At 46.6% G+C, this 27,836-nt stretch overlaps 1 protein-coding gene across 8 annotated transcripts in view; it reads right to left on the reverse strand.

Annotated features, from left to right (window-relative positions):
- Positions 1-6,392: 6,392 nt before the first annotated feature.
- Positions 6,393-27,836, reverse strand: part of CAMKMT (calmodulin-lysine N-methyltransferase) — a 464,573-nt gene continuing 443,129 nt past the window's right edge. For 4 of the 8 annotated variants that reach the window (XM_089326458.1, XM_089326457.1, XM_070069190.2 and 1 more), the window contains 3 exons: positions 22,121-22,184; positions 12,547-12,678; positions 6,393-6,986 (listed from right to left, as the gene is read on the reverse strand). In XM_089326458.1, the coding sequence (XP_089182584.1) occupies positions 6,909-6,986; positions 12,547-12,678; positions 22,121-22,184 (274 nt within the window). In that variant the 3' untranslated portion in view covers positions 6,393-6,908. Of the gene's footprint in view, positions 6,987-8,230; positions 8,859-12,546; positions 12,679-22,120; positions 22,185-27,836 lie in introns of those variants that run through there. The other 4 variants (XR_016229408.1, XM_089326459.1, XR_016229406.1 and 1 more) reach the window with 3 other exon arrangements.

The following is a 27,836-nucleotide window of genomic DNA, read 5'->3' on the forward strand; positions in this document are numbered from 1 at the left end:
AGCCGCCAGAATGGAGAGGGAGGGGTGGGGTGGGGGGAGAGGAGAGGTTGGCAGGCGGGGAGTGGGGGCAAAGTGCAGCCCAGGTCACCCGGAGAAAAGACGTGGGGGCAGTTCCACTTTCGGCCTCCGGATGAAAGCGGCCCGGGTAGAGGGGGCGGGGGCCCGGAGGGCGAGAGAGGGGTCCCCAGGGGGGCGCGGGCTACTGAAGGCACACAGGCAGCGCGAGGTGCCGCCTCTTCCGACGGGGGTCTCTCCACAGCCGATTTGCCGAGACCTGGAAGCACCTTTGCCCGGGACTCCCAAAGAGGGAAGACAAAATGCCCTATGAAGGGCGGGACGAATTGATTTCCCAAAGGAGCCCGGCACCATTTCTTCCCAAAGGCCCTTCTCAGCCCTCTCCCTAATCTGCCCCGGGGGCGACAGGTGAGCGGTGCACCGGCCCCCGAAGGCGCCTTTGTCCGGGAGCCTCCGGCGGCCCGTGCACCTGGGTCATGGCCCCGCGTGCGCTCGTGCGCGGGAGGCCCGGGCTCGCAGGTGGGGCGGGCGGCTAAGCCGCGAGCCTTCGGGCCCCGCGTTCTTTTCGCGCGGGCACGGTGGCGGGTGGGCCTCGGGTCGGCTCGGACCGCGGTGCCGACTCCTCCCGAGAAGAAAGAGGGCTCTGTGAGGCGGAGGCCCCTCGGGGGTCACGGCCAGGGCCCCGGTGCGCCCGAGCGGACCCAGGTGTACCCTAGCCGAGTTCTACCGCAGCCCCTCGGAGGTTTGCTGACTTAATGGTATAACGGCCCGCACCTGAGACAGTCCCCGGGCTGCCGCGAGGACGCCACTGGGCTTAGCGGAAGACAAACCAGAGCGTTAAGACAGGGACTTGGACGTGGAGGGTTTCGGCCGAGCGGAAGGGAACCGGCCAGGGGCGGCGGCGGCGACCTCTGCGCCAAAACACGCCACGAGCAGGCCCTGGGGTTCCCCGTGAGCGAGTCCGCAATGCATATTTAGCCTTCGTAAATGAAATACTGTTTTTTTTTTTTTTAAAGCGCGATTCTCCAAACATCCATTATATACATTAGTTGGACAGACGGGAAGCCGCCGTAAGATTCATAGAAGCTAAGAGACTTCCCATGCTTAAGGTTAATGAGAGCGCAATCAGGAAATCTGTCTGTGGCGGCGGCGGCCGCGCCGCGGGCCCGTGACGGGCGCGGCCGCGCGGCGGGAGGCGGTGACGTCACGGCGGGCCCGCGTGGGCGGGGCCGCTGCTGCGCGCGGAAGCCTTTCACGGGATAAAAGCCGCCCTCTGCGCCCCGCGTCTCCCCAGCTGGGGCGGCCGCGCCGGCCGTCTGGGTTCCGCCCGAGGACTTCGCGGAGGGAGCGCGTTGGAGGGACTCAGGGAGCGGAGAAAAGGTCACGAATAAGCACCTCAGGAACAATGAAAGCTTTTTCTCTATGCAGCAGTGGGAGCGTTTGCGAGAAAAACTGGAAAGGTATTAATCAGAAGTGGCTATAAATCCCTCTGGAGTTTTGCTCTTATAAAAAAAAAAAAACTCCTCAGAGAAAGTCTCGAAGGAAATGCAGGTCAAAGCCCAAAAAAGCCCTTGATCAGAGATTGCTGGAGGAAAATCTTCCCAGACGCCGTTTAATAGGCAGCAATCACCCCAGGAGTGGGGAAGCCAAGTACGCTTGAAACACGGTTGCAATTCCTAATAGGTCTTGTCACACTTAAGGCACTGCAAGCTCCATCCGCCGAACAGCTGAAGCTGGCTGGCGATTCATAAAGCCAACAGTTTAAAGTTTATTATGATGAAAGCACTTAATGACAGCCATCGCTAGGGGCCCAGCATTTATAAAGCTGTGCTGAGTATTAGACATGTAGCATGACCACCAATTTTATGTCACAATTGCTACCATAAAATGACCTTTGGTGATTTTTGCTGCATGTGGCGGACAGCTCTTCCTTCACATCAGCGCTCTGTGGCTTTCTTTGCGGACTATTACGCTGTCTAAAGCTTATTTGGCGCTGTCGTGAGCCTCAACCCTTGTTATTACCCCGAAGGCCTGTCTTGAAAAAAAAAAAAAATCCTATGCTCTATTGCGCGACTCCAGTCATTTACAGTTCTTACCAGCCTTGGCTAGTGTAATATTTTAATGCAAATATGCTTTACCATTGCATTGCATTTTATTTTTTAAGTCCCCATGCTGCTGGCTGGCGAAGGACCCGTCTGATAGGAGTTCACCGAAATCGGCCTCTTAACCCAGGTCAGCTCTCGCTGAATGGACGCTGTTTCCTGTGGTCGGTTAAAACATCATCACCAGGAAAAAAAAAAAAAAAAAAAGGTTAATTAAACTTCCATTGACAGAGTTGTTTTTTTTTTCTTGAAGATCCTGTGTGTGATAAACCCACCTAAGGCAGAAATACCATTTCTTATTTCCCTACCGCCAATGCAAATTTACATGTGAGTAACATTATTTAATTAGGCTTCCATTTTTCAACCTGCTTTGTGTAGTCAGAAAGTGTTTGAATACAAGGCCAGTTTACCGTTCCAATGCAAACTGCTGCCGAGAAAGTGGTCTGTCCACGCCACACCACCTTTGAATTGTGTATATAATTTTATAAATGATATAAAATCTGCTTCTAGCCTCTGAAAAAAAATACCACAAGCATGGCATGCTGCAATTTTGGAAGGATTTAAAATATGTGATTTCTGCTGGTACCTACTGTATTGGGTTTTATATAAAGCTTTTTTCAATAAGGTAAATTGTTACATGACAAACTCATCTTCCACCATTATCATCTGCTGTTTGTGTTTAACAACAGGAGTCCCGCTCTAACAAAACTGTTGTAATGGCTGTACAAATTACTCAGCTGAAAGCTTTTCACCAAACAAAACAGTATTAATCAGCAGTTCTTATGAAGGTGCTAATTAAAAACAATTTTCTTCCTCAGTTTGCAATACTAAAGCCATCTTCACTTGCACAGTTTCCAATATACAGCTACTGTATTTGCTCACACTTCAGGCCCTCCATTAACTATTGAATCTCCCATTAGCCATTTTATTACATTTCTGTTTACAGGCTTGTTGACATTTTAAAAGTCACAGTATGATCTGTTTTATCTATTAAAAAAATGTATTAATTGAAAAGTCAGGGTGACAAAAAAGGCAAGATGCAGACTGCAAACGCTCAGACTCCCAGGGCAGGGAACACAGGGAGGATTTAGCCGCAGCCTGGGCAGTAAGCTCTCTGGGCAAAATGAAATCTGAGAATGAAAGGCGGCATTTCAGGCTTAATGGTTTGTTGGACACAAATGGGCTCCTGCCTAATTTGGAAATAGGCCACTCAGAAAAACATATTTGCTCTGTCTAAAATCAGCCCCACTTCCCAAGCCACCTTTTCTCTCTTCGATATACTGGGCGTCACTCCTGATACTTCCACCCAGGAGATTGGGAGCGGGGGTGGGGGTGGACCTGGAGCCCAGGACCTCTGGTCTACACAGCTTCACCTCCCTGGTGAGAGGGAGTGGGGACCAGCGGTGGGACACACCCGCCCCCCACCCTGCCCTGCCAGGGTCCAGTGAAAGGGTCTTTCTGGACAATGCTACCAGACTGTCTGGCCTAGACTGCAACCAAGTCAAATGCTGAGTAAGCACAAAGACAAAATCCCTGGGAGCTGGGTTGAGGTGAGGGAAGGGGAAGACAGTCCATCCCTATTTTAAGACCAAAACCAAGACGCCTCACCCTCAGGAGAAGGGATGCCCTCTTTGGCAGTGGGGTAAAGGAAAGAAACCACCACGGCCTCCCGCTGACTGCATTCAGACCAGGTACGTCAAAAGCAGTTAACTAGTTTAGGACGGACACCTGGCTGTTGAAATAGGGCTCCAGAGGGCCACTAATCCTTCCATTCACTCAGTTAACTGCTGGATCCCCAAATTGATTCAACAGGTATGCAGTGGTAAATTCAGCCCATACTGAAGCCAAAGGGAAAATCAGCAAGGGGTGGGCAGCTCTTCTCTGAAAACACCCGAGGAACCAGCCAGAAAAGCTTTTATGGCCCCGACAAGTTTTCTGCTGAATACTGAGCACCTAAATTACCCTTCCCTAATGGAAGTTACATTTTCATGCTCAGTCAAAAAGCCAACAAAATACACAATTTATACAAAATAGCATCAACCTCTTAGGTAGTCTTTTCTAGCACTTTTATCCCAATTCACAGCATATGTCTTGCTATAAAATAAAATCTATTTCTTATAACCAACTTGTATGTGGCTGTTCACATCACTGCATTAGAACTGACCATGGGTGACAGTAGGAACATTCTTACATCCAATCAAACCTACTTAGTATGACAAAGGAAAATCCTGCATTCTATCAGAAGAGAAAGGTTCACAACTAGTGGAATATCATAATAATTCCTATGATTTCCTATGTAGACAGGCTTCCTTTTGAAACAAACACATGCATAATTATGTAGACAATTATGGAAGGGGCCATTTCAATTGCAATTATACAAGCCAATACTGATGCACAGAAATAATCATAAACTTTGAAAGAAATGTAAATGGGTAAGGCTTTTTAGAGCTGCCATATTTTTCCTTTCTCAATATTGGCATTCGACTAAAATTTGAGAAGATAAAAACGCTTAAATCATTCAATAATATACAACACCAGTTTCTTACAAACTTTCAAGGAGCCTGGACTAAAGATATTTTCATGTGGAGAGTCCATGAATAGTGGATCTGTGAAACAGACCCTTAACATTTCGCAGATTTCCTAGGTTTTAATCACACCATAAATATATTTCTTTGGTAGGTACCTCTTGGTAGGTATAGCTCAATTCTGACACATAGTTCTCAGGTATTTAAAAATAAATACATCACTAGTTTACCCTTCAAAATACAGTTTCTCCCAGAGAAATAAACATGGGGTTTCTACACTGACAACACGCAAATGCAAATTGAATTCTTGCCAATTCATGTATTTTCATGAGAGAAAGAAGGAAATAGTCTCATGGTCCTGCTGTTCTATATTTTAAAGGAAAAAAAAAGAATAGACAATATCTTAGGTGCTACTGGAGGGATGAGTTTTGTCAGATTTAGTTGCAAGTCTTACAGAAGAACTCTTTTTTTTTTTTTTTGCTGTATTTCCAGCAGTACAAATGGACCTACTTGCATAGCCTTTTAAAACATTCCAAATTCTAATTTTTTAAACAAGAAAATATGAAGCCAGTGTGCAGCCTATACAGTCGCCAAAGGAGAGCTGCCACTAGCTGAACTACTCAGCTAAATGGCTGGTTTGCATTGCCCTGGTCTTTATCTAGCACTGAGAATAGACTGCTGTTTTATCCAAAGAGGAATAAATTGCTGTTATTGTGATGTTAGCCCATCACTTGGCATTGCAATTCAAGTTTTTGTGAGAAAGCAATGTATGATCTAACTGCGACTTGACCTATGCCTTCCCAGATCCATCTAGGTGCTCTAATGGAGCAGAAAAAGTAGTGAATACAAGGACATGCAAACTGATGGTGAAAAATTTGTTTGATGATAGAAGTGAGCAGAGAAGACATTTGAGAGTCGCTGTTTGCGTGGCAGCTAAGTTTGTTTAACATGCAAAGGATGTGTCCCCAGTCCCCCACCTACCACTCTAATTGCATCCCACCGAATGCATGCTTTGCCTGGACTAAGGACATGAGGCCACAACAGCTAACCTGCTAATGACAAAGCTGCTGAAGTGGGCACAGGTGATTCCTTACGGAGAAACATCTGCATTTCCACAAAAGGTATCAGAGCACAGCCTGTGGGTGCACCAGGCAAGGATGGGGTTTGGGTTCCCTGCAGAACAGGAGTTCCCTCTTCATCCTACCTAGCACCCATTAAATGTTTACTACTCATTTGAATCACAGCAGCTAACAATATATACTTATTTTAAAGAAGATAAGCGTGTGATTGAGGTGTGTGTTTTTTTTTGTTTGTTTGTTTTGTTTTTCCCAAAAAAACTCCCCCTGGTTGCAATCCAGTGGATCAACCATTTATTCACAATTTCTCTGGAAAGGACCTGTTTTGAAAGAGGCCTGGAGAACAGCAGCAGTTAGATTTAAGCTCTGATAAAGGCTCACTTTTCATTCATAGAGCCTAAATGTGCTCTTCTTGTACCTAAACAGATAATAAGCACTCAGCGCACTCCCCCTCCTTGACACAGCACACTGAGACTAATCACACATAATTGGAGAGGAGGAGCAGAGGGCTGGCCACGCTATTGTGTCCAGAGGACAAACGGTCAGTTTATGAGGCTTTGGGCTGATGTAGTCATTTCTTATACATCTATAGGGAAAAAAACATCCTGTTTAAAAGGAAAAGACGAAGGAGAGAAAGAGACACAGAAAGAGATGGCAGATGGAATACAATTAACTGGAGGGAGATCAGAGAGATGTGCTTTATTTATTTTTTAACCAGGAAGGAATCATGATGTTTTTGTGTTTGCTGATTAAAAACTCCCACCACCGAAAGAGAACAAGCCACCACCAAAAGAGAACAAAGACCTTTCTTTCTTTTTTCTTTTTTTAAAGTGGGACTGGGAATCACCAAAAGAAATTCTGTCTCAGTGAGACAGGAAAATATTTAGGTCGCTCAGGAGTCAAATTCACATCTCAGCCCGGCTGCTTACAGAGACTTGGAGACCAACAAGGCTGTGGTGCAGGCAGAGCAACCAGCACAACGTGAAAAGGGGAGGCAGCCAGGGGGCTGGGCGAGGGTGGGCACGGACAGGTGGGACCCGGGGCCCACCCGTGGAATGTCTTGGAGGCAGCCTGCAGGGCTCAGGGAGCTGGTGGCTTGTTGCGAATTACACCCGTCACACGTTTCTGTTTTTGTGAGCCTTGGCCCTAGGTACTCGATGTTTTCTTCCTCTTCTGAGAAGCTTAATCTTCTACCCGGATTTGGTTAAAATAAGCAGAAGGGGGTAATGAAGGTTTTCTTCATATAGGTCCGGGTTTTCCTTTTTCAACTGAAAACAATAACAGAAGAGAAGTGTAAGGGAACTCAGACAAGCAATTTTTACCAGTCGATATTAATGTCGAATATAATGATGACTTTTTACCTAAATATATAATTTTGCGAAAATAGCCACACACACACAAAAACAACTCAAAATAGTTCGCAGTGGCATTGGCATAACAATACTGTACACTAGGATTTTTTTTTTTTTTAGGTGAGGGGAGGGTATTTTCTTCATAATCACCCTGAAACTGCATTTGTGACCTCCCTGAGCTGTGAGCCACTGGGCCGCGGGGAGCGCTGGGACTTGTCCTGGCCCTCAGCCGCCCAGCCACTGGGTGCTCCCTCCGCTCCCTGCCCGCCCAGCACTGAGGACTGGGAGGCAACCCCAGGCACAGGGAAGGGCTGGAGTTGCCCAGAACTGTTCGAGGCCTCTCCGCGTGCTTCTTAGGGGCTTTCACGTGAGTGATAAGGAGTTCAGAAATTCTCCTCTCTGAGGAAGAGGACATATTCCCGCAATTTCAGCAGCCACGTCTGGTACTGCCCAGGTGAAACTCCGAGGGCCTTTCTGTGGTAAGATTTTAAAATCCTGTCAGAGTCTTCAAGTCTAAAGTTCACCTTTTCTTCCTCATTCGGCTAGAATAATTTTGACAGTCAGATTTATGTTTATTCTGGCAAATAGTCATTTGCTGTTTATCAAGATAAAACTCATGTTCTCGACATAGGTGTTTCCGAGCCAACTGCTAATTCACTTTTTGATTTGTAGGAATCAGAGATAAATATTTCTTTTAATTATATGTGGAACCAGTTCCTTTATTGTTTCAGATCAGTCAAACACTCCTCCACCCCCATCCTACCCTAAAGCTACACAAATTGGCACCAACATCACACTTTCCTGGATTGGTGTGTCTGGGGCATGTTAACCTGAATTTTTGCAAATTACACGTTTCTTCTAAATCCGATTCCCAAAGTATGACATGCCCTCGCTACTGAGGACAGGAGCCGTAAGCCCGAGTTTCCGCTTCCGCCGGGGAGCAGGCGGGGCGGGCTTCACAGACCTGTGACCTGAGGATGAGACTTCTGCTTGCTTAGGCCAAGTGTGCTCTGCTCACAGCTGATTCGTCCTCTATTTAGAAAGAGCCTCGTGGGTTTTTGTTGCCGCCTAAGTTAAACACAGGTCCCTCAACACCACTCTTTAATCATCTTTTTTCAATGCCTAGAAAATCACAGACTCGCCAATCTGTACCCACTCACCAGGACCTCCCAACTGTGAACACCTTTGTCGTTAGTTGCCCTGGTGATAGAGGGAGCTCCACGAAAGGTGCTACTACGCGGGAAAGAAGGGGCCAAGCTTGTGAAATTCTTCCTTGCCGGGGGACCGGGGGACCGGGGCTGAGGGAAAGTTGGTCACTCAGTGTGCGTCAGCTGACCTGCTCAGTCACAATGCACTCATATACAGAGGCTCAAGTGAGCTCTTCGTGAAGTCCCTGAGGTAAGATGTGGGGTCCATCATTCTTCTGCAAATATGGCTTAGAAATCACTTTGAACTTGAATTCTGTGCTGACCTCTGGAGGCCAAAGCAGGGGGCTTGGTTGCTGGAAGGGGCTGGGGTCACCTGGACTTGACTGTGAACCCTTCCTGTGTGAGTCAGAAGAACTGACCACCCCCAAAACCAAACCAAACACAAAGCGCTATCACTCAGGGCCGCCGGCCGGTGTTGATTCAAGCAGGTCTGTCATGCGAGAGGACCCAATACACACAAGCTGCCAGGAAACACTTCCTTCAGTGAGGGGACCTTACGAGGTTGAAGAATAAGTCCACGTCCCCAGGCTGTACTGCTTTGCTCAATTCATAATTATAATTTTAAGAAATAAAAAAGCACCTTGGAAATAAAAACAAAAAGCAACTTGTGAATAAAACAATTTTTCAATTTCATAGGTTAAAACAGGGTCTTTTGAGGACTGTGCTAAATTATATAGCAGCTATTAGCATTATGCGTTACTTCATAATTGGATGTAACACACTCAGCCTCACTACGGCGCGAGCAGCAGCAGCGGGAGCGGAGTTCAGACTGTTTACCCTTTACAGTATCCACAATTATCAACAGCACACCACACAGATTATAAGCACCAGCCACTTGTAATGTGGCATTTTGAATAGATAAGCAGAAGTGCAATATGGCCGTGCCTTTAACACAATGTACTGCCTTCACAGGCAAGCCCAAGCCTATTCTTCTGGCTGAGTACAAAAATATAGAAAATAAACACTTGGGTGATTTTTGCAAAAAGTTAGGGGAAAAAAAGCAACAACCACCCATGGCAAGTAAAATTATATTTCAAGGAATATTTGCATGAACAAGAGTATTTTTTTTTATCAACTTCTTTCAAGCCAGCTGTAATCTCACAGCCACGTCCACTACCTTGCTAAACAGTTTGCTATCTTAACATGGGGAAGGTTTTGAGCCACACAGTGAGGCAAGACGTTTGATTCCCAGCCTGGGGGAGACCAGGGGGCTGAGGAGCAGAGGGAAGTGTTTTTATTTTTCTTCGTGTTGCCTCGATGAACAGAAAGACGATGCCTTTAAAAAAAAAAAAAAAAAAAAACACCCTGCACCTTTGGCTGCCTGGTTCCCAAGCACGCTGGCTGCGTGGTGTGGGCACCGTTTAACAAAAGCACTGGCAGAAAAGTGCAGAATGGCACCGTTTTGATTACAGGCTTGCTTTTTAACGGAAATAAAATTTCACAGTTAACAATGAGAGGTGAAAAGTTTAAGAGGCAAAGCCGTTCCTCCTGATCACTGACTGTTAATCAGCTTCATGGGTGGTTGCCTAAATCTGTAGATTTTTTTTTTTTTTTTACCTTGCACTACTGCCAAGATCGTAACTAATTTTTTCCCCTGTTGTAAGAGGAGGGTGAAAACTCGGCACAGAAGGCAGCTGTGTATGAGTGACGGGAGGCACTAATGCAGAGGGCAAAATTAAAATTCATGAATCTCTTCACAACCATTTGTGTAACAAGATTAAGACGGGACTGCGGAAAAGAGCGGCATTATCAGGCGTCTTACAGTCCTCCAGCTGGTTACACTCTATTCCAACACAGTAGGGCTAAGAGGATAACACGCAGCCCCGAGGAAGACGCTGCTCCTCCGTTGGGGAGCAGGCGCGTCCCAGGGACCACGGGGCTCTGGCTAGAGACGGAGAGGAAGAAAGCTGATTGCCGCTCAAGATGGAAAACTTTTAAGCCCTGGCTATTAGTACGCGGCCAACAAAAGGGGTGGAGTTCCCCGCGGCCGCGCCGGCTCTTCCAGTCCCCGCAGCCCAGGGCGGCTGGCCGTGGGGGCGGCGGGCGGGACAGGGGCACCGGGCTGCTGCCTTCGGCCGGTGCCCCAGCGCGGGTTCAGCCAGGAGCGGGCCGCTCCCCATGCGCTCCAGCTCGGCCCCCGGCTCCGTGCCAGGCGTCCTCTTATAAAGAGCAATCCACGTGGGAGCTGCAGTTGGGTCATGGAGCACGGCTCTGTCCAGTCTGTTCTCGGTTTTCCCCGCGTTGGAGCAGGTGCAGAAGGGACCAGAGGCTTTTTTTTTTTTTTTTTTTTTTTTTTTTTTTGCCAGCAGCAGAAAGAGCTCTCATCTTCCAAAGTAAATGTCACAGGTACGCAGTGATTCATTTTACTCAGGGCACCCCAACTCTGTGGAATATCCCTGGAGAGATCTGCTCCCTGAGAGTGAAATGCAAGTCACCCTTCATTGAAAAAAAAAAAAAAAAAAGGAATAGAACTATCTTCTTAGACCAATGTCCACATTTAAGCAATTCTGCAGAGAGAAAAACTAAGGCCACTTGGTATTTATGGAGATTTATTTTTGTGGGGCCAATCAATCAGGCAATGATTGTTGAGTCCTAACTGGGTGTGATGCACCATATACATATATATATAAATAAATATATATATATATACACACACATTTATGTAGGGGCATGTGTTAGAGGGTATGGAATGCACTGTGCTAGCAAGGTAGTGCTCAGTGTTGGAGATGAAGCGGCGGCTGCCCTCCACTAGAATTCTAGACAAAGGACAGGTAGGTACCAAGCCCTTGAATGCCTTGCATGACCCAGCACACTTCAGCTCTTGGCAGGAGGAGAGAGGGCATCAGGCACAGCGCTGAACTTCTGTGCGGAGGAACACTCCTGCCTCTGCTCTCCTGAGCTGTCATTGAGAAACTGAAAGTGTGTGTTGTTCTAGGGCGAGAGTGAGTGATGTGCCATTGAAGCGGCCATCCACTGATCCCCATAGCTCCAGCCTGACCCTGGAGAGAAGGCCACCTTGTCCCCTTGGGTGGAGGAGCCCAGGGGGCCAGGACAGGGCCTTCCCTCACCAGGTACCGCTCTCTTCAAGGAGGGGGGAATTGAAAACCGCATCCTGGAGAAGGTGGCCAGGGTTTGAATGGAAGACCATACTGCTTTCAATCATCTGCTTGTGAGCAGTGGGCCTCACTCACCCCCTGGGGAGAGGGTGGGATTTAACGCTTTCAGTTCACAAAGCCCTCTCCCCCTACCAGGGGCTGGATAAAACCCTAGAGATCCACAGAAGTGAGCCCATTTCCAGAAACTGAAGGCTTCCTATCTCTTACTTGGAAGGTCAGACTTACTTTGTATGTAATTTTTCAAAAGCTAATATACTCCTACATTATATCACAGTCCTGGGTAATAAAGAATGCTGTTCACATGGTCCCAGGAGAAAATTAAGGTCAAGCCTTTACTTTTCTGCCGTCACAACTTGTGAAATCATGGCTAGTCAAAGTCTCCTACCGAGGTCAGGCCAGCTCAGCAAAGGCAGATTTCCTTAGGGCACCCAGTTACGGAAGCAATATTTGCTACACTAGTCACTGTGACACGAATTAGCAAGTGTGAGAACCCTAAAAATTTTGCAGTAGAACACTTGCCTCGCAGTGTCCTATATCGCCCTATACCCATAAATAATAAAAAGGCTGATAACATTGCTTTATGTAAGTAGGCTTAGAAATCACTCTCAGATAAGTGCTTTTGACCTAAATCTTGTAGCGCCTCGATCTGACATGTAACCCCACAACTGTGAAATTCTGTATGAGGTTTAACAGTCTCAAACTGTCACCTGACCCAGCCGTAAAGCAAGCAGAGATAAAGATTTACAGTCCAACGTGATACAATTAGACATTCACCTTCTATTTAATTCAGTGCAGCTAAGCGTTTAACCTACTTAACAGCCCAATGTTTTTCATTAAAACATAAATGCATGTTTATCATTCATTCTATGCCACTTCCCCTTGCATCCTACAAATTGGTCCATTATGAATGAAAAGATTAGTTTGTTATGGAGAAAGGAGTAAACAGGAATGGTTTCTGTAGAAATCCTACTAGACATGCAAAGATAAAAGATGGCTTTAGCACACAAAATAATCAGATACAAATAGCTGTTCAGAAGCCACACACCTAAGGAGGACTTTAATCAAATATTTAGGGTACCTGCCAAAAAGACCATGATCTCTTCAAAATGCAATGCGGATTAAAGTGTTATCTAACACAAGCAGAAAACTAACCTTGGAGTGGAAGTTTGAAATGTGTTCATCATAATTTTCATGTCTTTGGATAGAGAAACCAGCTTTTTCAGCTAGATTGCAAAACTGGTTTAAAGTATTCCCACGGCGTGGGGCGAATACCATTGCTTTCCCCTGGAACACAGAAAAGGAAATTCACACATTTTAAAACTGGAAGGCAACCAAACATAACAGCAACTGGTCAAAGCACTGGATTTTCTGCTCTCAGGTAGAAAAACTTGATTGTTCTTGAGACGTCCACACAGGATGGGCATTCACAGGAAGAATGATTTCAAGGCTAGAGATCCAGCCAATGGGAAAAAAAAAAAAAAAGTTCACATTCAGATGGCCAGTTGCTCTGTTTAATCCTTTTCAAACAACACATGCAAGAAACTGCGATGGGAAGTTGGTGTTCTGAAAAATGCTCACTGTCTTGGGTCCAGTGGGTGCGAGCGCTGGCTAGATGTTAGAGTGACTGTTCAGGGCAGTACCACTCACCTGGTGTCTCGATAGCACCTGCCAACATATCCGCAGCACAGCTCCAGAGCAGGTGGCAACAGATGCGCTTGCAGGTGTTAGTTTATTGTGTCTTGAAAATTCAGTATCAAGAAGTCCTCCCGAGAAGCAAGGAACCACAGTCCCTAGTGGAGAGCTTTCACATTTCCATCCCACCACCAGCCTCTTCCCTGACCCTGCCGTCAGAAGCAAGGTTATGGAGTTTTGGTTTCTGACTACATTCAGTCCTTCGGAATTGTCATCGCTATAGCAAAGCAGCTCCTCACAGTACTCAAATGATTGCTTTTCAAAGAAAGTGGTAGAATGAGGGTAAACAGGCTTTTCTAAATGAATCACACAATCTTAGGAGATTGTTACAGTGGGGAGAATGGGAGGGCTTGAGGAAACCATATGGCAGAGGGCAGAAGACCCTCTGATATGAAACTCCACAACATACATTTGGCACCTACTGGGAGTGTGTGGCTTTTTCCTCTCCCTCCCAGATGTATACACAATGGGCAAACTGCCGGACCTTCTTTTCTTTCTATTTTCTTTTAAGATGGCTGTATGCTTCTGTTAATTTCAAGGCTACCCTGCACCGCACTGCATTGCCACCACAAGTGTTGAGAGAATCAGGAAAGTATAGCCCAGTTTCTTAGGAAAAGTAGTTTACCACTCACACCTGCCACCCATCTCCGGAGCAGCTGGTGTGTGTCAGGCACGGGGCTGGGCATTCACATCTACACCAGCTCCTTTAGTCTCCAAACCACCCCCTCTGATAAATACTAGCAGATCCACGTTACGGGATGCTCAGGAAGTCTAATTGGCCAAGCTGACACAAGTGGTAAAGAACCAGCAGCTCATCTACCTGCCTCCAACACCAAATGCTCTTTCCACTACGCTACATAGTCTTCTTATTAGTCATGGTGACGAAGGTAAGGACGATAGCTACCGCTTGCTGCGTGCACCGCAAACCCTCCCTCTAATCCCCTCAGCCACCTTCTCAGCAACGTTGGATGGTGGACTGCATTTTACAGATGACTAAACATGCAGGGAAGGGTTTGAAGGATATAAGGAGGAACTGTGTGATAGAAAGGATTCTGCACTTAAAGGGACTCTCCAATTAAACAGCTGTGGGTCACCTCAGGACAATCAGAAAAAGCAATCATAGAACCCTTGAGCTAAAGGGACCTTGGAGGACACGTGGTCCCATCTTTGCATTTTTGTTGACAAGAATCTTTAAGCTAGCCTCACCGATTCAGAATTTTCTCATCCATCGAATGGGAAGAGCAAAGCCCATGCTGCCTTTTTTTTTCTCCACAGGATCTAATTAGGTGATGAAAGTGAAAATAATTTGAAAAACAAGGTTATACAGATGTGAGATTAGAAAAATCCACACTACCTCACAGTGCTATAAAAATTCTATCAATTCTCTCTCCCTCTCTCACCTGCAAGAAAATACACGGATACACTGTCCTGGCCATCAGTGCGTTTTCACACTGTGTTTACATAGACACGTACATTATTATAGCAGCACCAGTCATGCCACTACACTTAAAGGTTCTGTCAGCCTTTCCAATATTAATTGCTATTTTCAGGCAGTTTTCAAACTTAGCAGCAAAAATTCATTTTTACGTGAAACTAGATATAATACGTGGTCTCAGCAGGAGAGCAAAAGTCTCCATTAAAAGAGAGAGAGAGAGAAGACTAGTAGGTCATTTTAGTCATTTCTGAGAGCTGGTTGCCATTCTGGATTGTTGAATAATGGGAATTGTTTTAAAGGCAACTACAAGGATTATTGTACAGTTGTAACTGAAGAGCTGTTTGTTGTTGTTTGTTTTTTACAGCCCTTATCTAAGCTCTGTATCGTACTGTTTGCAGGGCTATAGGTTTCTTGGCTATGCTGGCGTTTGTGTTCATAAGACGTGAGTTCCCACATCCCACCTATGGGTGGGTTGGGGTGAGCCCTAAGGGGACTACAACTGAAGCACATGGCAGTGCCCCCTGCCCAGACATCTCCTTCCTTCTGGTCTCAGTTCACCTGTGCTTGCCTAACTGCCCTATGTAAAATAGCAGCCACCCTCCCCACCCCCCCAGCCCCCAAGGTCTCCATCCCTTTCCCTGCTTTATTTTTGTTCTTAGCACTCATTACCACTGACACACATTATATCCCTGCTAGTTACTGCCTGTCTTCTCCGGCTGGAATGTTCTCTCCATGACAACCGGATCTTCTAACGTCTTATTCACTGCATTTTCTCAGTGCCTAGCATATAGTAGGCACTCAGTCAATATCTGCAGAGAGAATAAACTAAACCCAGGCATTGGATGATGGGAAAAATGCAAGTCTTTGAGAAGTTGAAGGCCACGTTCTCCTGCTTATTGTATGAAAAGGATTTTTCTCCAGGAAGCTTTTACAGAGTCAGCTGCTAAGAAGTCATTGCAGAGGGCAGCACTCTGTGCACAACTCTGTACCCATAAGAAAGAGAAGGGTGGCAGTAGTTTCAATCTCTAATTATTCTGTGGTGAGTTTTAAGTTTTCTTCTTTATTTGTGGACTACAGACACCTTGGAGACATGCATTGATATTTACGAGAAACAACAATATGCCATCCATTCATTCCATAAACATCCACCAAGGCCTCCTGAGTGCCAGTGTCTGCCCCACCCAGCAATGGTGGTTCTGGAGGCCCTCAGTTTTGCCTGGACAGCAGGACACTTCATCAGTGGAGCAGACACTCAGAGGAGAAAGCCTTACAACTTAGGCTGCAAAAAATCAGAACAAGCAAAGCAATATAGATTTCAAATTAGCCCATCACTTTAGAAAAATTATTTCCAATTTACCAAAGCACAACTTTCTAAGCATTCAGTCACATAATCATTTTAAACTCAGAATGAACACTCAATTGAATGTAAAATTTTGACTGATGAGCAGAAATTTGAGAAAATTCATTTCTCCCTGGAGAGAGGAGAGAAGTTCCACCAAATGACACTGTTTATATTGTGAGCTCGGTGGTTGCTATTTTGTGAGACTACTCTATACGCATATATTAAAGGGTGTGTACTTCTGGAAAAATAAACATGCTTCAGATTTATTTTAAAAGGAATATGCTATGCCAACGAAATGCCTTCATTTCTTTTTCATTTCCAGGCAACCAACTGTTAAATACCGACTACATGTTTAAGTTTATGCTTATTTTAAAACTTGGTTTCTATGATGCTGTCTCCACTGGCTTCCTCTCCTACCAGCTCTCCTCTGTCTCCTTCCAAGGCTTCTCTTCTCCCTCTGCCCCATAATTGTCCGTGTCCCCAGGGTTCTGTCCACCTTTTTCTTCACGATCTTTGTTAATTCCAGGCATGTACTAAAGCCCAAAGCTGCAACGATCACACTTGCGCACCCACAACTCCCAGTCTATGACGTCTGAGCCCATATCCATGTTTTCAAGTGCCCACTGATCTCTGCATGTGGATATTTTGAAAATACCTTTACCCATCATGTTTAAAATGAAACTCAATACATTCCCTTTCCCAGGGCATTACCCATCAAACAACACACACACACACACACACAGAGCATACCTACTAAGTATCAAGAAGTTCCATATCCATCAACTTCAAAATGAAGTTGGAGACCTGGAAATCAGGGCATCGTCTTTGAAAGCTTTTCAATGCCACACCCACCTTCTCCACTGCATCACTGTCACTCACTGCAGATGCTTCTCAAACTGTGTTCTAAATGGCTGATACAAGGGGGACCAAGACAGAGGACGCTCTGGTCTTCTCATACCAAACTTAATTTTCATTTAATTCTCTTTGATCTGTTTCATAATTGGGATGCTGGCTAAACATGTTTTTGACCAAATGGTTCTGCTATTTAAACAAAATTAGAAAACAATGGACATAAGTCTCATCTTCTTGGAGTGGCTGGCAAAGCTACATGTGGCCCGAACCATGCCTACGTGTGCAGCCCTGTCTCCTGCTGCTCTCTGCTGCTCACCTTGGCTCTAGTGAGACCAACCCAATCGGAGCCCCCTGGTATGTTCTGTCTTGTATCTGTGTGTATTCAAACATGTGAACATTGCTTTAGGGTGGGATGCCTCCCTTACCTCGTGTGTTTTGTCTGCCTGGTGAGCTCTTACTCATCCCTCAGCAGCCACATTGGACACCCTGACCCTGTGATGCCCTTGCCTACCTCTGGCTTCCACACTGTGCTTTGAAAGTGAGCCACATCCCCTCCCTGCCTGCCTGGGTTGTCCATGCCTCTCCTGTGCCCTCAGGTCTCTGCTCACTCACCCATGATCCCTCTCAGGCCGGTCATGTTGGACCCCACGCCCAGGTGCAAGCATGGTGCCTGCATCTACAAGGCACTCAACGCGTGTTTGCAGAATGACTCTCGGAGCACACCCGCTCACTCCCCTCTTCTCCAGGTAGAAGTCAGCCCATGGTGGACTGCTCGGGAGCCCTGCCGCTTTCAGGCTCGCCCTGGCTCCAGACCAGCCTCTTCTAGAGCCCACATCTGACCACATCACTGCTCACAAATTTTCAGTGGCTCTCTATCTCCTGTAGGATAAATAAAGCCCAGTCTCTTCTCCATAGTGTACGTGGCCTTTCTTAGCCTTTCACCCTTCTCCTGCAAGCCAGAGAGACACTCTCACACGGCCAGCCAGAGCAAACATCTTGCTGATCCCAAAACACACCGGGCATGTTCATGCCGCACACGTGACCCTCCGCTCCTTCCACCAGGGCTGCTCCGTCTGTGGTCTTCCTCTGACTCCTACAATGCCCTTCTTACTATGCAAGGCCAAAGTCAAAACCACTGCCTTTAGGGAAGGCTTTCTCAGGCAGTGAGTCACCCTTCCTTCCTGCCTTCTCCTGGCGTCCCTTTCTCAGAACCCACCAAGTACATGATGCTTCCTGGGAGCTCGTGCCCTAACCTGTCCTGCCACACTGAGGGTCTCCCCGTGTTGCAGACGCTCAATCAGCAGCCAGGTGGGTGTTAGACAAGAACTTCTCCGGGGCTCTCTTGCTAGGACGATGCTTCCAGGGCTCTCCGGAAGTGAGCTGCATATGGTGGGATGCAGCAGTTTACCAAGAAGAGGTGAGGACTTGCTGGCTTCTGACGCGACTAGCAGACAGGAGCCCGAGTGTTCATCAGCACCGAGTCCGTTCACCGACTGAGCCCAGCCTCACGAGGCAGCTCCCCGGAGATCAGCGGGAACAGTTTATGCAGATGCGGCAGAGATGGCCTATTTAGGGGAAAGACAGCCTGCCGCTGAAAAGGAATTGCTCTTCTAAGAGGAGGCTCTGCGATTTACATCGCTAGCACCCCTTGGGTACAAGGCAGGGCTGTAGAAAACTGGTGAGCAGGGAGGGCCTCCTCCAGTGGCGGAAGCAGCCTAAGCCAACTGCACGGTGATATTGTTGAATTCCTGACAAGTGGTCGGCGGTGATAATAGCTGGGAGAGCTGTCAGTATTGCTTCGCAGCCTTTCCCTCGTGGTCTTGGGTTAAGGTGTGCTGCCTGGCGGCTGGCCGTCCTCCCTGGGCCATGGCCACTTCAGAGGAATACTGGTAGAACCCATTTGTTGGTTGTCATTTCTGGACCAAAGTTCAACTTACAGGCTGCTGTGGCTGCATTTTAAATTACATTTGGGTCCTCTGATCCTGGGCCTTGCTGTTGTCACCGACTTTTAAGGGCCACAACGATGTAGAGTCACCTTATCAATCATTAGCAACAAGAAGCCGCTCATCAGAGGGCAAGTGGTGGGGGAGAGGGAGGGCATTGCTTCTTGAGTAAAGCCAGCTGACTTCATTCTTCTGCAGTGTCCATTCTTTTCTTTTGATGTGTAAGTTTGCTGGAGACTCCCCTGTAGTATCTGGCAGGAGTCAGCTGCCTTCACAGTGTCTCTAAACCAGCTAGTGGAGAAGTTTCCATCTGGGGCAGGTGACAAATATTCCTGCTGGTATTGGGGGGGCCCTGTAATGACTCCACAGGCACTCAGCTGAGAATCTGAGTTTTGCTTTGGGATTTGACATCAACCCCAGGCCAAGTGAAGAACCTACTCTGGTGGCTATATGCTATCTCTCTGCGGGGAGCCCTGCTTCCTCTTATTTATGATTTCATTATAAAAATGGAAAAGCTATGGTGTGGGATGGCAGAAGTTTGGCACAGTGGTTAAGGTATTCCTTGGGACACCCACATCCCATATCAGAGTACCTGGGTTCAAGTCCTGGCTTTGCTCCCAATTCTAGCTTCCTGCTAATGTGCAACACGAGAGGCAGCAGATGGTGGCTCAAGTAGATGGGTCCCTGCCACCGAAGTGGGTGACCTGGATGGAGGTCCCAGCTCTTGGCCTTGTCCTGGCGTTGCTCTGGCTGTTGCAGGCATCTGAAGAATGAACCAACAGATGGAACAGCTCTCCTTTTCTCTCTCTCTCTCTCTTAAAAAGAAACAGCTGTCCTTATGGAGCACCTCCTGTGTGCCAGGCATGTGCCAAGGCTTTTGCACAGGTGAGTTTAGCAGCCCCCAAGGTGGGTGTAGTTCACCTGTCTTTTTACAGGTGAGGAAACTCAAGCTCCAAAAAGCTGGGTGGTTGGTAAGAGCAGACTGGGGATTTGTATCAGATTTTTCCCTTCCACCCACTGCACTTTACCTTGAGACAGTGAGCCTATGAACTTGAAGCACTTGGCTGAAGCGCACTTTTTGCTGAGTACCTCAAAAACTCACTTGCTTGTCACTCAGAATCACCAACAACTTGGGATGCATCAGTGTAGGCCCCCATGTTTCCTTGTGGGTCTCTTGCGGCAGCCTCAGCCTCTGGGCTCCAGAGAACATTAAAGGCAGCTCTCAATGGAAGATAGCAAACCCTTGAGTGCTATCTCGCTCTTGGACCATGACTTTTACAACAAGCAGGGGAGGGCCTTTGGAATCAGGACAGCCAGCCCTGAGAGCTAAGAAGCCGATGACAGCTTTTCCTCTGGTTACCCTGATGTAGTGGGAACCCTTCCAGCTGCTGTTCCCTGCCATGTCCACCTGCTGCTCCTGTGGTACGTCTGGGTGGAGGCCCAGGGAGTGCAAGCGCTCTGCCTCCCCACACCTCCTGAGGCGGGGGAGATTCCAGGGTGCTAAATTTGGTACATCAGTGTGCAGTCTGCCTCCTGGATTTCCCCTCTGGCCATGGGCCCCTTGCACATTACAAAGAAGACCTCGCAGCCTTGGGCACTGGCCATTCCATGAGGAGCCTAAACAAGGCCCCTGCTCCCATTTCTAATCTGGCAGCTTGGTGCAGGTCCCTCGGCTTCAGCCTCCCTGTCCCTCGTGTCTCTCGCGGTCTGGGTAAGTACCCCCCTCGCTAGGGCTGTGCCTCCTCCTCCTCTGGGCTAAGGGTGAGTCTCAGCTGCCAGCAGGAGGGCTGCTGTGTGGAGCCACACTTCATGGTTTAACAGAGGGGAGGGAAGAGCTGCTAGAGATTCCAGTCCAATCCGCATTTCGGTCCATTCATAGCTTGGGCAGTTTTCTTATGTAAATCATGCGGATGATTCATAACAGAACCCAGGTAAACCATGCGAATCTGCCCCCAAATGTTGTGTTTGCCACAGACTGGCTTTGAAGAGGTACTGGTGATGAGTGAGGCCCACGAGTCCCGGACAGCGCTGTGTTTACGGAGGCTGCATCTGCACAGCACCTGACATCCGGGAGTCTCAGTGCCCTCCCTGGAAGTCCTGGCCTAGCAAAAGCTCACAGGAATCACACAAGGATAACGGAGGGGTGGGGCTGGGGTGGCGGCGGCAGTGAGGTGAAGAGGCCCCAAGTTCCTCCCTCTACCACCAGCCTGGGCTGCCTCCCCAGCCATGGCAGCAGCCACCAAGAGCTTGCATCGGGCCCCTTCCTTGCTGGGAGACCTACTACCCACTTCACAGGGGGAATTGAGAAGGCCAATTTAATTGAATTGATTGCCACTTACAAGGCTGTGGTTACTCCTGGCAGAGGCCTATTTAAAGTTCCTGAGCTCTATAAGAGATAACAAAGTAAAAAGCGACCGTGTAAGGCAAAGGATGATTATCAAATTGCTCTGGGAACCTTCTACATGAAAAAGATATAAAAGAAAGATTGAGAGGTATTAGTCTATAAGTCTCATTGAGGTCAGAAACTAGAGCAAGCCTCCCTTTAAGAAAAAAAACTTTAGAAACAAAACTTCAGCACATGAATGCACACACACACACACACACACACATTGCAGTCCTCTGAGACAAATGTGAGTGCCTATCTTAGATTACACTAATATTGTTAACCTATTTTAAATTCCTATGGCACAGCAAGAGTCTTATATACTTTTAAGGTTTTTTCTTTTTTTAATGCATGAGCTTTAAACCCGTTTTCTTACTTTAAATAGATGTATATTAACTCTCCGTTTAGGCTGCAGGACCTCCTAGCTTAGTATAACAGCCCAACAAAATAAGAGTGGATACAAACTCTGTAATTTACTCACAGGCATAAATGGATATATAAATGTAAAAATGTGCACAATATTTTATGGCATGCTTGGCTTCATTGTGACCTAATGTTTATAATATGTAAATAATGGCTTCCTTTTAAAGCAAAGAACTTTTAATATACAGATTCATCTGGAGTCCTTTTCCTTTCACATGAACTGAAATAGAAAGAAAAAAAAGTATTCTTTTGCAACAAATAAATGCCCAATGACAAAGGTTACCGTTGAAGGGATTTAAAATGACAGAAGTCAACAGAAACTTTCAATATCATACTTCTACTTTAATATGAAGATATTGCTATCAAAGGAAAAGACTCAAGAAATGCTTTGATAAAAATAATCTCACACTATCTTTGAAGCAGTTTCATTTATTTTACTACCCACTGTGTTCCTTATCAGAAGGCCAAGGGTAAGAAGTTTCCTAGTTATGATTAGGAAAGAATCTGATAGATCAGAAGACCCAATTGAAGTTGGACATAATAAGTATTAAAGTATTACATGACATTAATCCTGCCATTCCATTACTCTCTCCATCTTTGTGCACAGACTAATTATTCTGTAGCCAGTGTTCAGGAGGAAATAGAAACATACTCACCCTGGGCTGGAGTAATCTCTTTAATGCATCAACAAGGCTGGCTCTGTACTGGTCCAGAAACAGGCTGACATTGAGAAGAGAACAGAATCCAGATTAAACTGGGTTTTCAAGTCTAATGATTCTAATGGAGATAAATACAAGGCTAATTAAACATGTTTCCTAAACACTAAAAAAGAGAAATTGTGTTCTTCTACCCAATTGTCTTACTGGAAGGAAAAAAAAAAAAAAAAAGAGAAGATACTGTGGTCAGTGTTATCTGCCTAAAACTCAGCCGACAACCGGCATCAGGCCAGGGTTCACCTGCACTGGCCCGTGCGATAAGGTTAAAGGTTGAAATGAGGCACTCTCCGTGCTTCCTGTTGCTAAAGCTTATGTTCCTGTAGACCTGGGCCCCCTGCCCACCAAGGGCACTGGGAGGCTGCTCTCTTAAAACAAACCGCCAGCCCTCCTATACCTAAACCATGGCAGAGATCTCAGAAGATAATGATTATTTGAGTGACTAGGAATTGCACTGAGATTGGGCTCAACCAGAAGCCTAGAACTGAACATGTCCAAAAACAAAAAGGCTTAGGCAGCCGGTGCCGCGGCTTACTAGGCTAATCCTCCGCCTTGCGGCGCCGGCACACCGGGTTCTAGTCCCGGTCGCGGCGCCGGATTCTTTCCTGGTTGCCCCTCTTCCAGGCCAGCTCCCTGCTGTGGCCAGGGAGTGCAGTGGAGGATGGCCCAAGTACTTGGGCCCTGCACCCCATGGGAGACCAGGATAAGTACCTGGCTCCTGACTTTGGATCAGTGCAGTGCGCCGGCCGCAGCGCGCTGGCCGCGGTGGCCATTGGAGGGTGAACCAACGGCAAAGGAAGACCTTTCTCTCTGTCTCTCTCTCACTGTCCACTCTGCCTGTCAAAAAAAAAAAAAAAAAAAAAAGGCTTAGGCAATGTGTCTCTGGATTTCCCCACTTGACCGCCATGTTTGTTCCAGTTTACTGTGATATATATATATATATATATATTTTTTTTTTTTTTCCATTTTCTCCTCCAGACTTTTGTGAATTTCTGCTATGGCGCCTTTGGTTGGGTCAGTCTGACCCTTAGAAATTTGGGATGGTTTTCTTATCCTAATTTGCAGGTCTCAGATTTATAAGTTTGGGCTGCTTGACAATATTTGGCAAGTTAGTTAACCATACCTGAGGCTACGGCCCAAATTTATGTGTTGGGAACTTAATCACCAATGCAAAAGTGTTGAAAGATGGGGAGTTTGTCCTCTTTTTGACAGCTTTTCCCCCCTCCAGAGGACTCAGCATTCAAGGCGTCATCTTGGAAGACAGACCAGACTCTCATCAGATGCTGAACCTGCTGGAGTTTTCAGCCTGGACTTCCAAATCTCTAGAACTGTAAGCAATGATTTTCTCTTCTCTGTAAGTGGCCTAGTCTGTATATTCTTTGAAAGCAGCACAAAATAGACTGTGACACCTGGGGTGTGACTAAAGCCAATGAAAGGTTTCTTGTGGGAGAAGGGGTGTTGGGGTAGGGTGGGGTGAAATCATCTAGTGATGAAGGCTCACAGAGAGGAGCTGGCTGCCACACACCAGGGGAGCCTCCAAAGCCCCCAGAGAAGGGCTCCCGAGCACTGCCGGGCTGCTCTGCCATAGGAGCACCGTGCTGCCAAAGCCCACCAAGGATAACCGCTGGTGGGCACAACTTTCTTCCGAAACCCATACTGGGATCCATGATCTGATAAATATGAACTTTGGAGTTCTGAAAATGCAACTGAACCTCTGAATCTGGACAGGCCTGGAATATCCAGGATGCCTTGTTGCCAAAGTCATGGGAGCCCATTGTATATGCAACACTGGTAAGCAGTAAAAGGATAAAGGAGGATGGGGACTGTGCCTATCATTATGGAGCTTATAATGTAAGAGGGAGGTGAGCCAGGCACAGGTACATACAAATTAAATACAAATGCCACACACACACACACACACACACACACACAGGTTAACAAAACCATCAACACTTCCTGAGCTGAGTACCAGGTACCAGGCACCTTTCCAGAGCTTTTTGTGGCCTGTCTCATTTTATCCTCACTTTATTCCTATGAGGTGGTGGTTATTATCCATATTTCACAGCTAAGGAGCTGAAGCATAGCAAGCTACCAATTGGCAGGCCTCAGATTCGCATCTGTCCCATGCGGCTTCAGGGTCTGTGCTCTGAGCTATTGCTCTGTGCCGCCCCTCCTATCTAACCTCAGTTACTCTTGAACAGAAAGTAATACATGGAAGAAGAGCAGTGATAGGTTCAGGCAGGAGAAGTAGGATGTTGGATGACTGGAATTAGGCAAGGTTTGTCTAACACGACATTTCTAGTTTCTTGCATCCATAGCAGTCTCTCGATTTTCTGAGCTCAGTACTACAAGCAGAGCATTTGGAAGGTATCCCAGTTTCCAGCACTCCAAAGTTACCCTCCCACCCTGACTCTGGATTTCTTGAGATCAGGGAACATTGTTTGTATTCTTTTGCCTCTTCCATGCCATTTGGAGGAGAGTTGAGGACACAGGGACTCCGCGGCTGATTAATCCCTGGGGAAAAACAGCAGCACCCTGGAGGTGGTCATTATGATGACAGCATATGGCTTCATCTTCAGGGCTTGCACTTCAAGGTAAAGGGAAAGAAAAGGTGCTATTTTTTTTTTTGACAGGCAGTGTGGACAGTGAGAGAGAGAGACAGAGAGAAAGGTCTTCCTTTGCCTTTGGTTCACCCTCCAATGGCCGGCACGCTGCAGCCGGTGCACCGCGCTGATCCGAAGGCAGGAGCCAGGTGCTTATCCTGGTCTCCCATGTGGGTGCAGGGCCCAAGCACTTGGGCCATCCTCCACTGCACTCCCTGGCCACAGCAGAGAGCTGGCCTGGAAGAGGAGCAACCAGGACAGAATCCGGCGCCCTGACCGGGACTAGAACCCGGTGTGCCGGCACCACTAGGTGGAGGATTAGCTTGTTGAGCCGCGGCACCGGCCAAAAGGTGCTATCTTCTCCATAATAAAAAGAGACAATGACTTTTTTTAAAGTAGAGCAGTAGAGCAACTTTGGAAAAGGCATCTTGATCCATAACACAATGACAAATGTATTTGTTTGGAAAGCAATGTGGAGAGCCGGTCCATTTACACCCTGGATCTTTCTTACAGTGGGACTCATACCTTAAGCTAGAGTACCAGCATCCCAGGCACCAGCCATCCCATGAGCCTAAATGAAGCCCCCACTCCCATTTCGGATGCTGCAAGTGGTGCAGCATGCTGACTTGGCTTCTCCACTCCTCACGCAGCATGAGTTGACACCACCTGCTCTAGGGCCCTCCTCATCCTTCTCTGGGCCAAGGGTGAGTGGGTGCTGGCTGTCAGTAGGAGGGCTGCTGTGTGGGGCTACACTTCAGATAAGGGAGGGATATGGTTCAGGATGTAACCGAGCCCTGACTTTTACCTGTCTGCCATGTGACCTGGGCTTCATGTGCAGTCTGTTTTATTGCTAATAATGACCCACCTGTGTGACTGCTAGGGCACTGAGTTAATATTTGCAAGTTAACAGGTCTTTTTGAGTACTTAGGCCACACGCCAGGCACCGTGTTAGGCACTGGGGGTAAGTTATGAGTCAAAGTTCCTGCCCTCCATGGGCTTCCACTTTGTGTTCATTCGTGCTTCTCCAGTTTCAGCACAGGGTACACATGGATGGTGTGCAATAAATATTTGCTGACTCATCACAGCTCATCTCAGTCCATGAAGGAGGTCAAGGAACTGACATAGAGTGCTAGTTTCAATGATCCTAAAGCAGGTTGTACACATTTCTTTACTGGTGGTGTTAAGGATGAATCCAGGTGTAGGTAGGATGTTTCATGGACAAGGCATTCTTTGATGTGGCAATTCTGTCATTTGAGAAAGAGGAGCGTGGAGAGTGAGGCATGAGAATTTCCAGGAGGTCAGTACTTAGGGTTTCTTTGGTCCCTGTATGTTCCATGGGAGGTTCTTCTATGGAAGCTTGCTTTCAGCAAGGGAAAAATAATCCTCTGAATGTGAGTTGGAACCATGTCTATCAGACTATCCTGCTTATTATCCATGGGAAAATGTTCTTATCTTTCATAAAGTACAGCCTTAAATCTTGGACTACAGAATATGTCTAATTCACATGTTACGCAAATTTGCCATTAAGTAAGCAGTGACTAATAAGCATTAAGGATTGAAGGGAAAGGAATCAAATCGTGACTGAGTTTTTTCCTGCTCAGGATGCTGTACCTTCTTTAGTGAGATCATAATATCTGAAGTTTTAATCATTAAAAATTCTGGGGGTGGGAGTTTGTTATAATGCTTAAGACACTATTTCAGATGTCTACAGCCCATACTGGAGTGCCTGAATTCAAGTCCTGGTTCTGCTCCCAATTCTAGCTTCTTACTAATGTGTACCCTGGGAGGCAGCAGGTGATGGCTCAACTATTTGGGTCCCTGCCACCCACATGGGAGACTCGGATTGAATTCTTGGCTCCCCGCTTTCACCAGGTCCCATCTTGGCTGTTGTAGGCATTTGTGCAGTGAACTAGTGGACGTGAGATCTGTGTCTCTCTGTGTCTCTGCCTCGCAAATAAATAAATTAAACAATTTCAAATTCTGCTTTGTGTGTTTTACAGAAGACTATCACTATGAACAAATATCTGTTAATCACTAAGGCCTGTGGGAAACCTGGTTGGTTGGGTTATGCAGCCTTAGACAGAGGACCATCTCAGTTTAAACCCGGGCATCCCAACAGCCAGGGGGGGTTATTAGGAAAAAAGGAACAGTACCTGAGCAGCTGAGCTTAAAACAAGCCCTTAGAAAGTCCTATTTCTACCTAATGCTAGTAACAGTGACAAAAATGCTAGCATCACAGTTCGCTGGAGAATACAACTGAACACACAGCACACAGTCCAAACAAGGTGATTTCAAAGGCAATGGTGTCTCCTCCATCATTCCAAATTGCATCTCCTCAAGGTGACTCTTGTAGTTCTCTAAATTGGTCTTTATTCCAGGCAAGTTCACTTTTTTTCTTAGCTCCAATATAGACTTTATAACACCTTGTAGAGTCATATGAACAATTTCTATATGTTTTAGAGGGAGTGATTTATAATCTCCTGAAAATTCACCCCTTAAACAAGTCCTAATGGGCTCAGGAAACAGCAGCAGCTTAAGTGGGTCTATTTTAAAAAGCTGAGCAGGTCAGTGATGAGGGTGGAGGTACCACTTCAACTCTCCCTTCAGTTACTGATCAAAATACACTGACAGTCTAGTTTAGCTACGAACACACGCACACACACACATGTACACACACCTTTATATAATTCATGGTGGCATCGACACTTGCTTTGTTCTATTGAACTACATCACAGATTTTTCTGACAAAGGAAAGGTGCTGGGCCATTTCATCTCCTCCCTTAGAGTCAGAGTTTTATGCCGAGCACAGAGAGTCTGTAATTCCTCTCACAGGGAAATTTATTAGTACCATGAACAAGGAAATATTTCTGTCTGTCCATATCCATAAAAAGAAAGACCCCTATGTTCTTATTGGAGGTGAGATGTGCTAAGTTAAATTCACTCTTTCAGATTTAACTTCCATGGAAGAGCGGCTGCTTTCAGTATTTATCAGCTGATTTTCGTGGGAGCTCAGAGTGATTCTATACTGTGGCCTCATATGCTTGCACCCCTTAAAT

Source organism: Oryctolagus cuniculus, chromosome 2 (assembly GCF_051225735.1).
Source record: "Oryctolagus cuniculus isolate XC-2025 breed Fujian yellow rabbit chromosome 2, ASM5122573v1, whole genome shotgun sequence".
Taxonomy (NCBI): Eukaryota; Metazoa; Chordata; class Mammalia; order Lagomorpha; family Leporidae; genus Oryctolagus; species Oryctolagus cuniculus.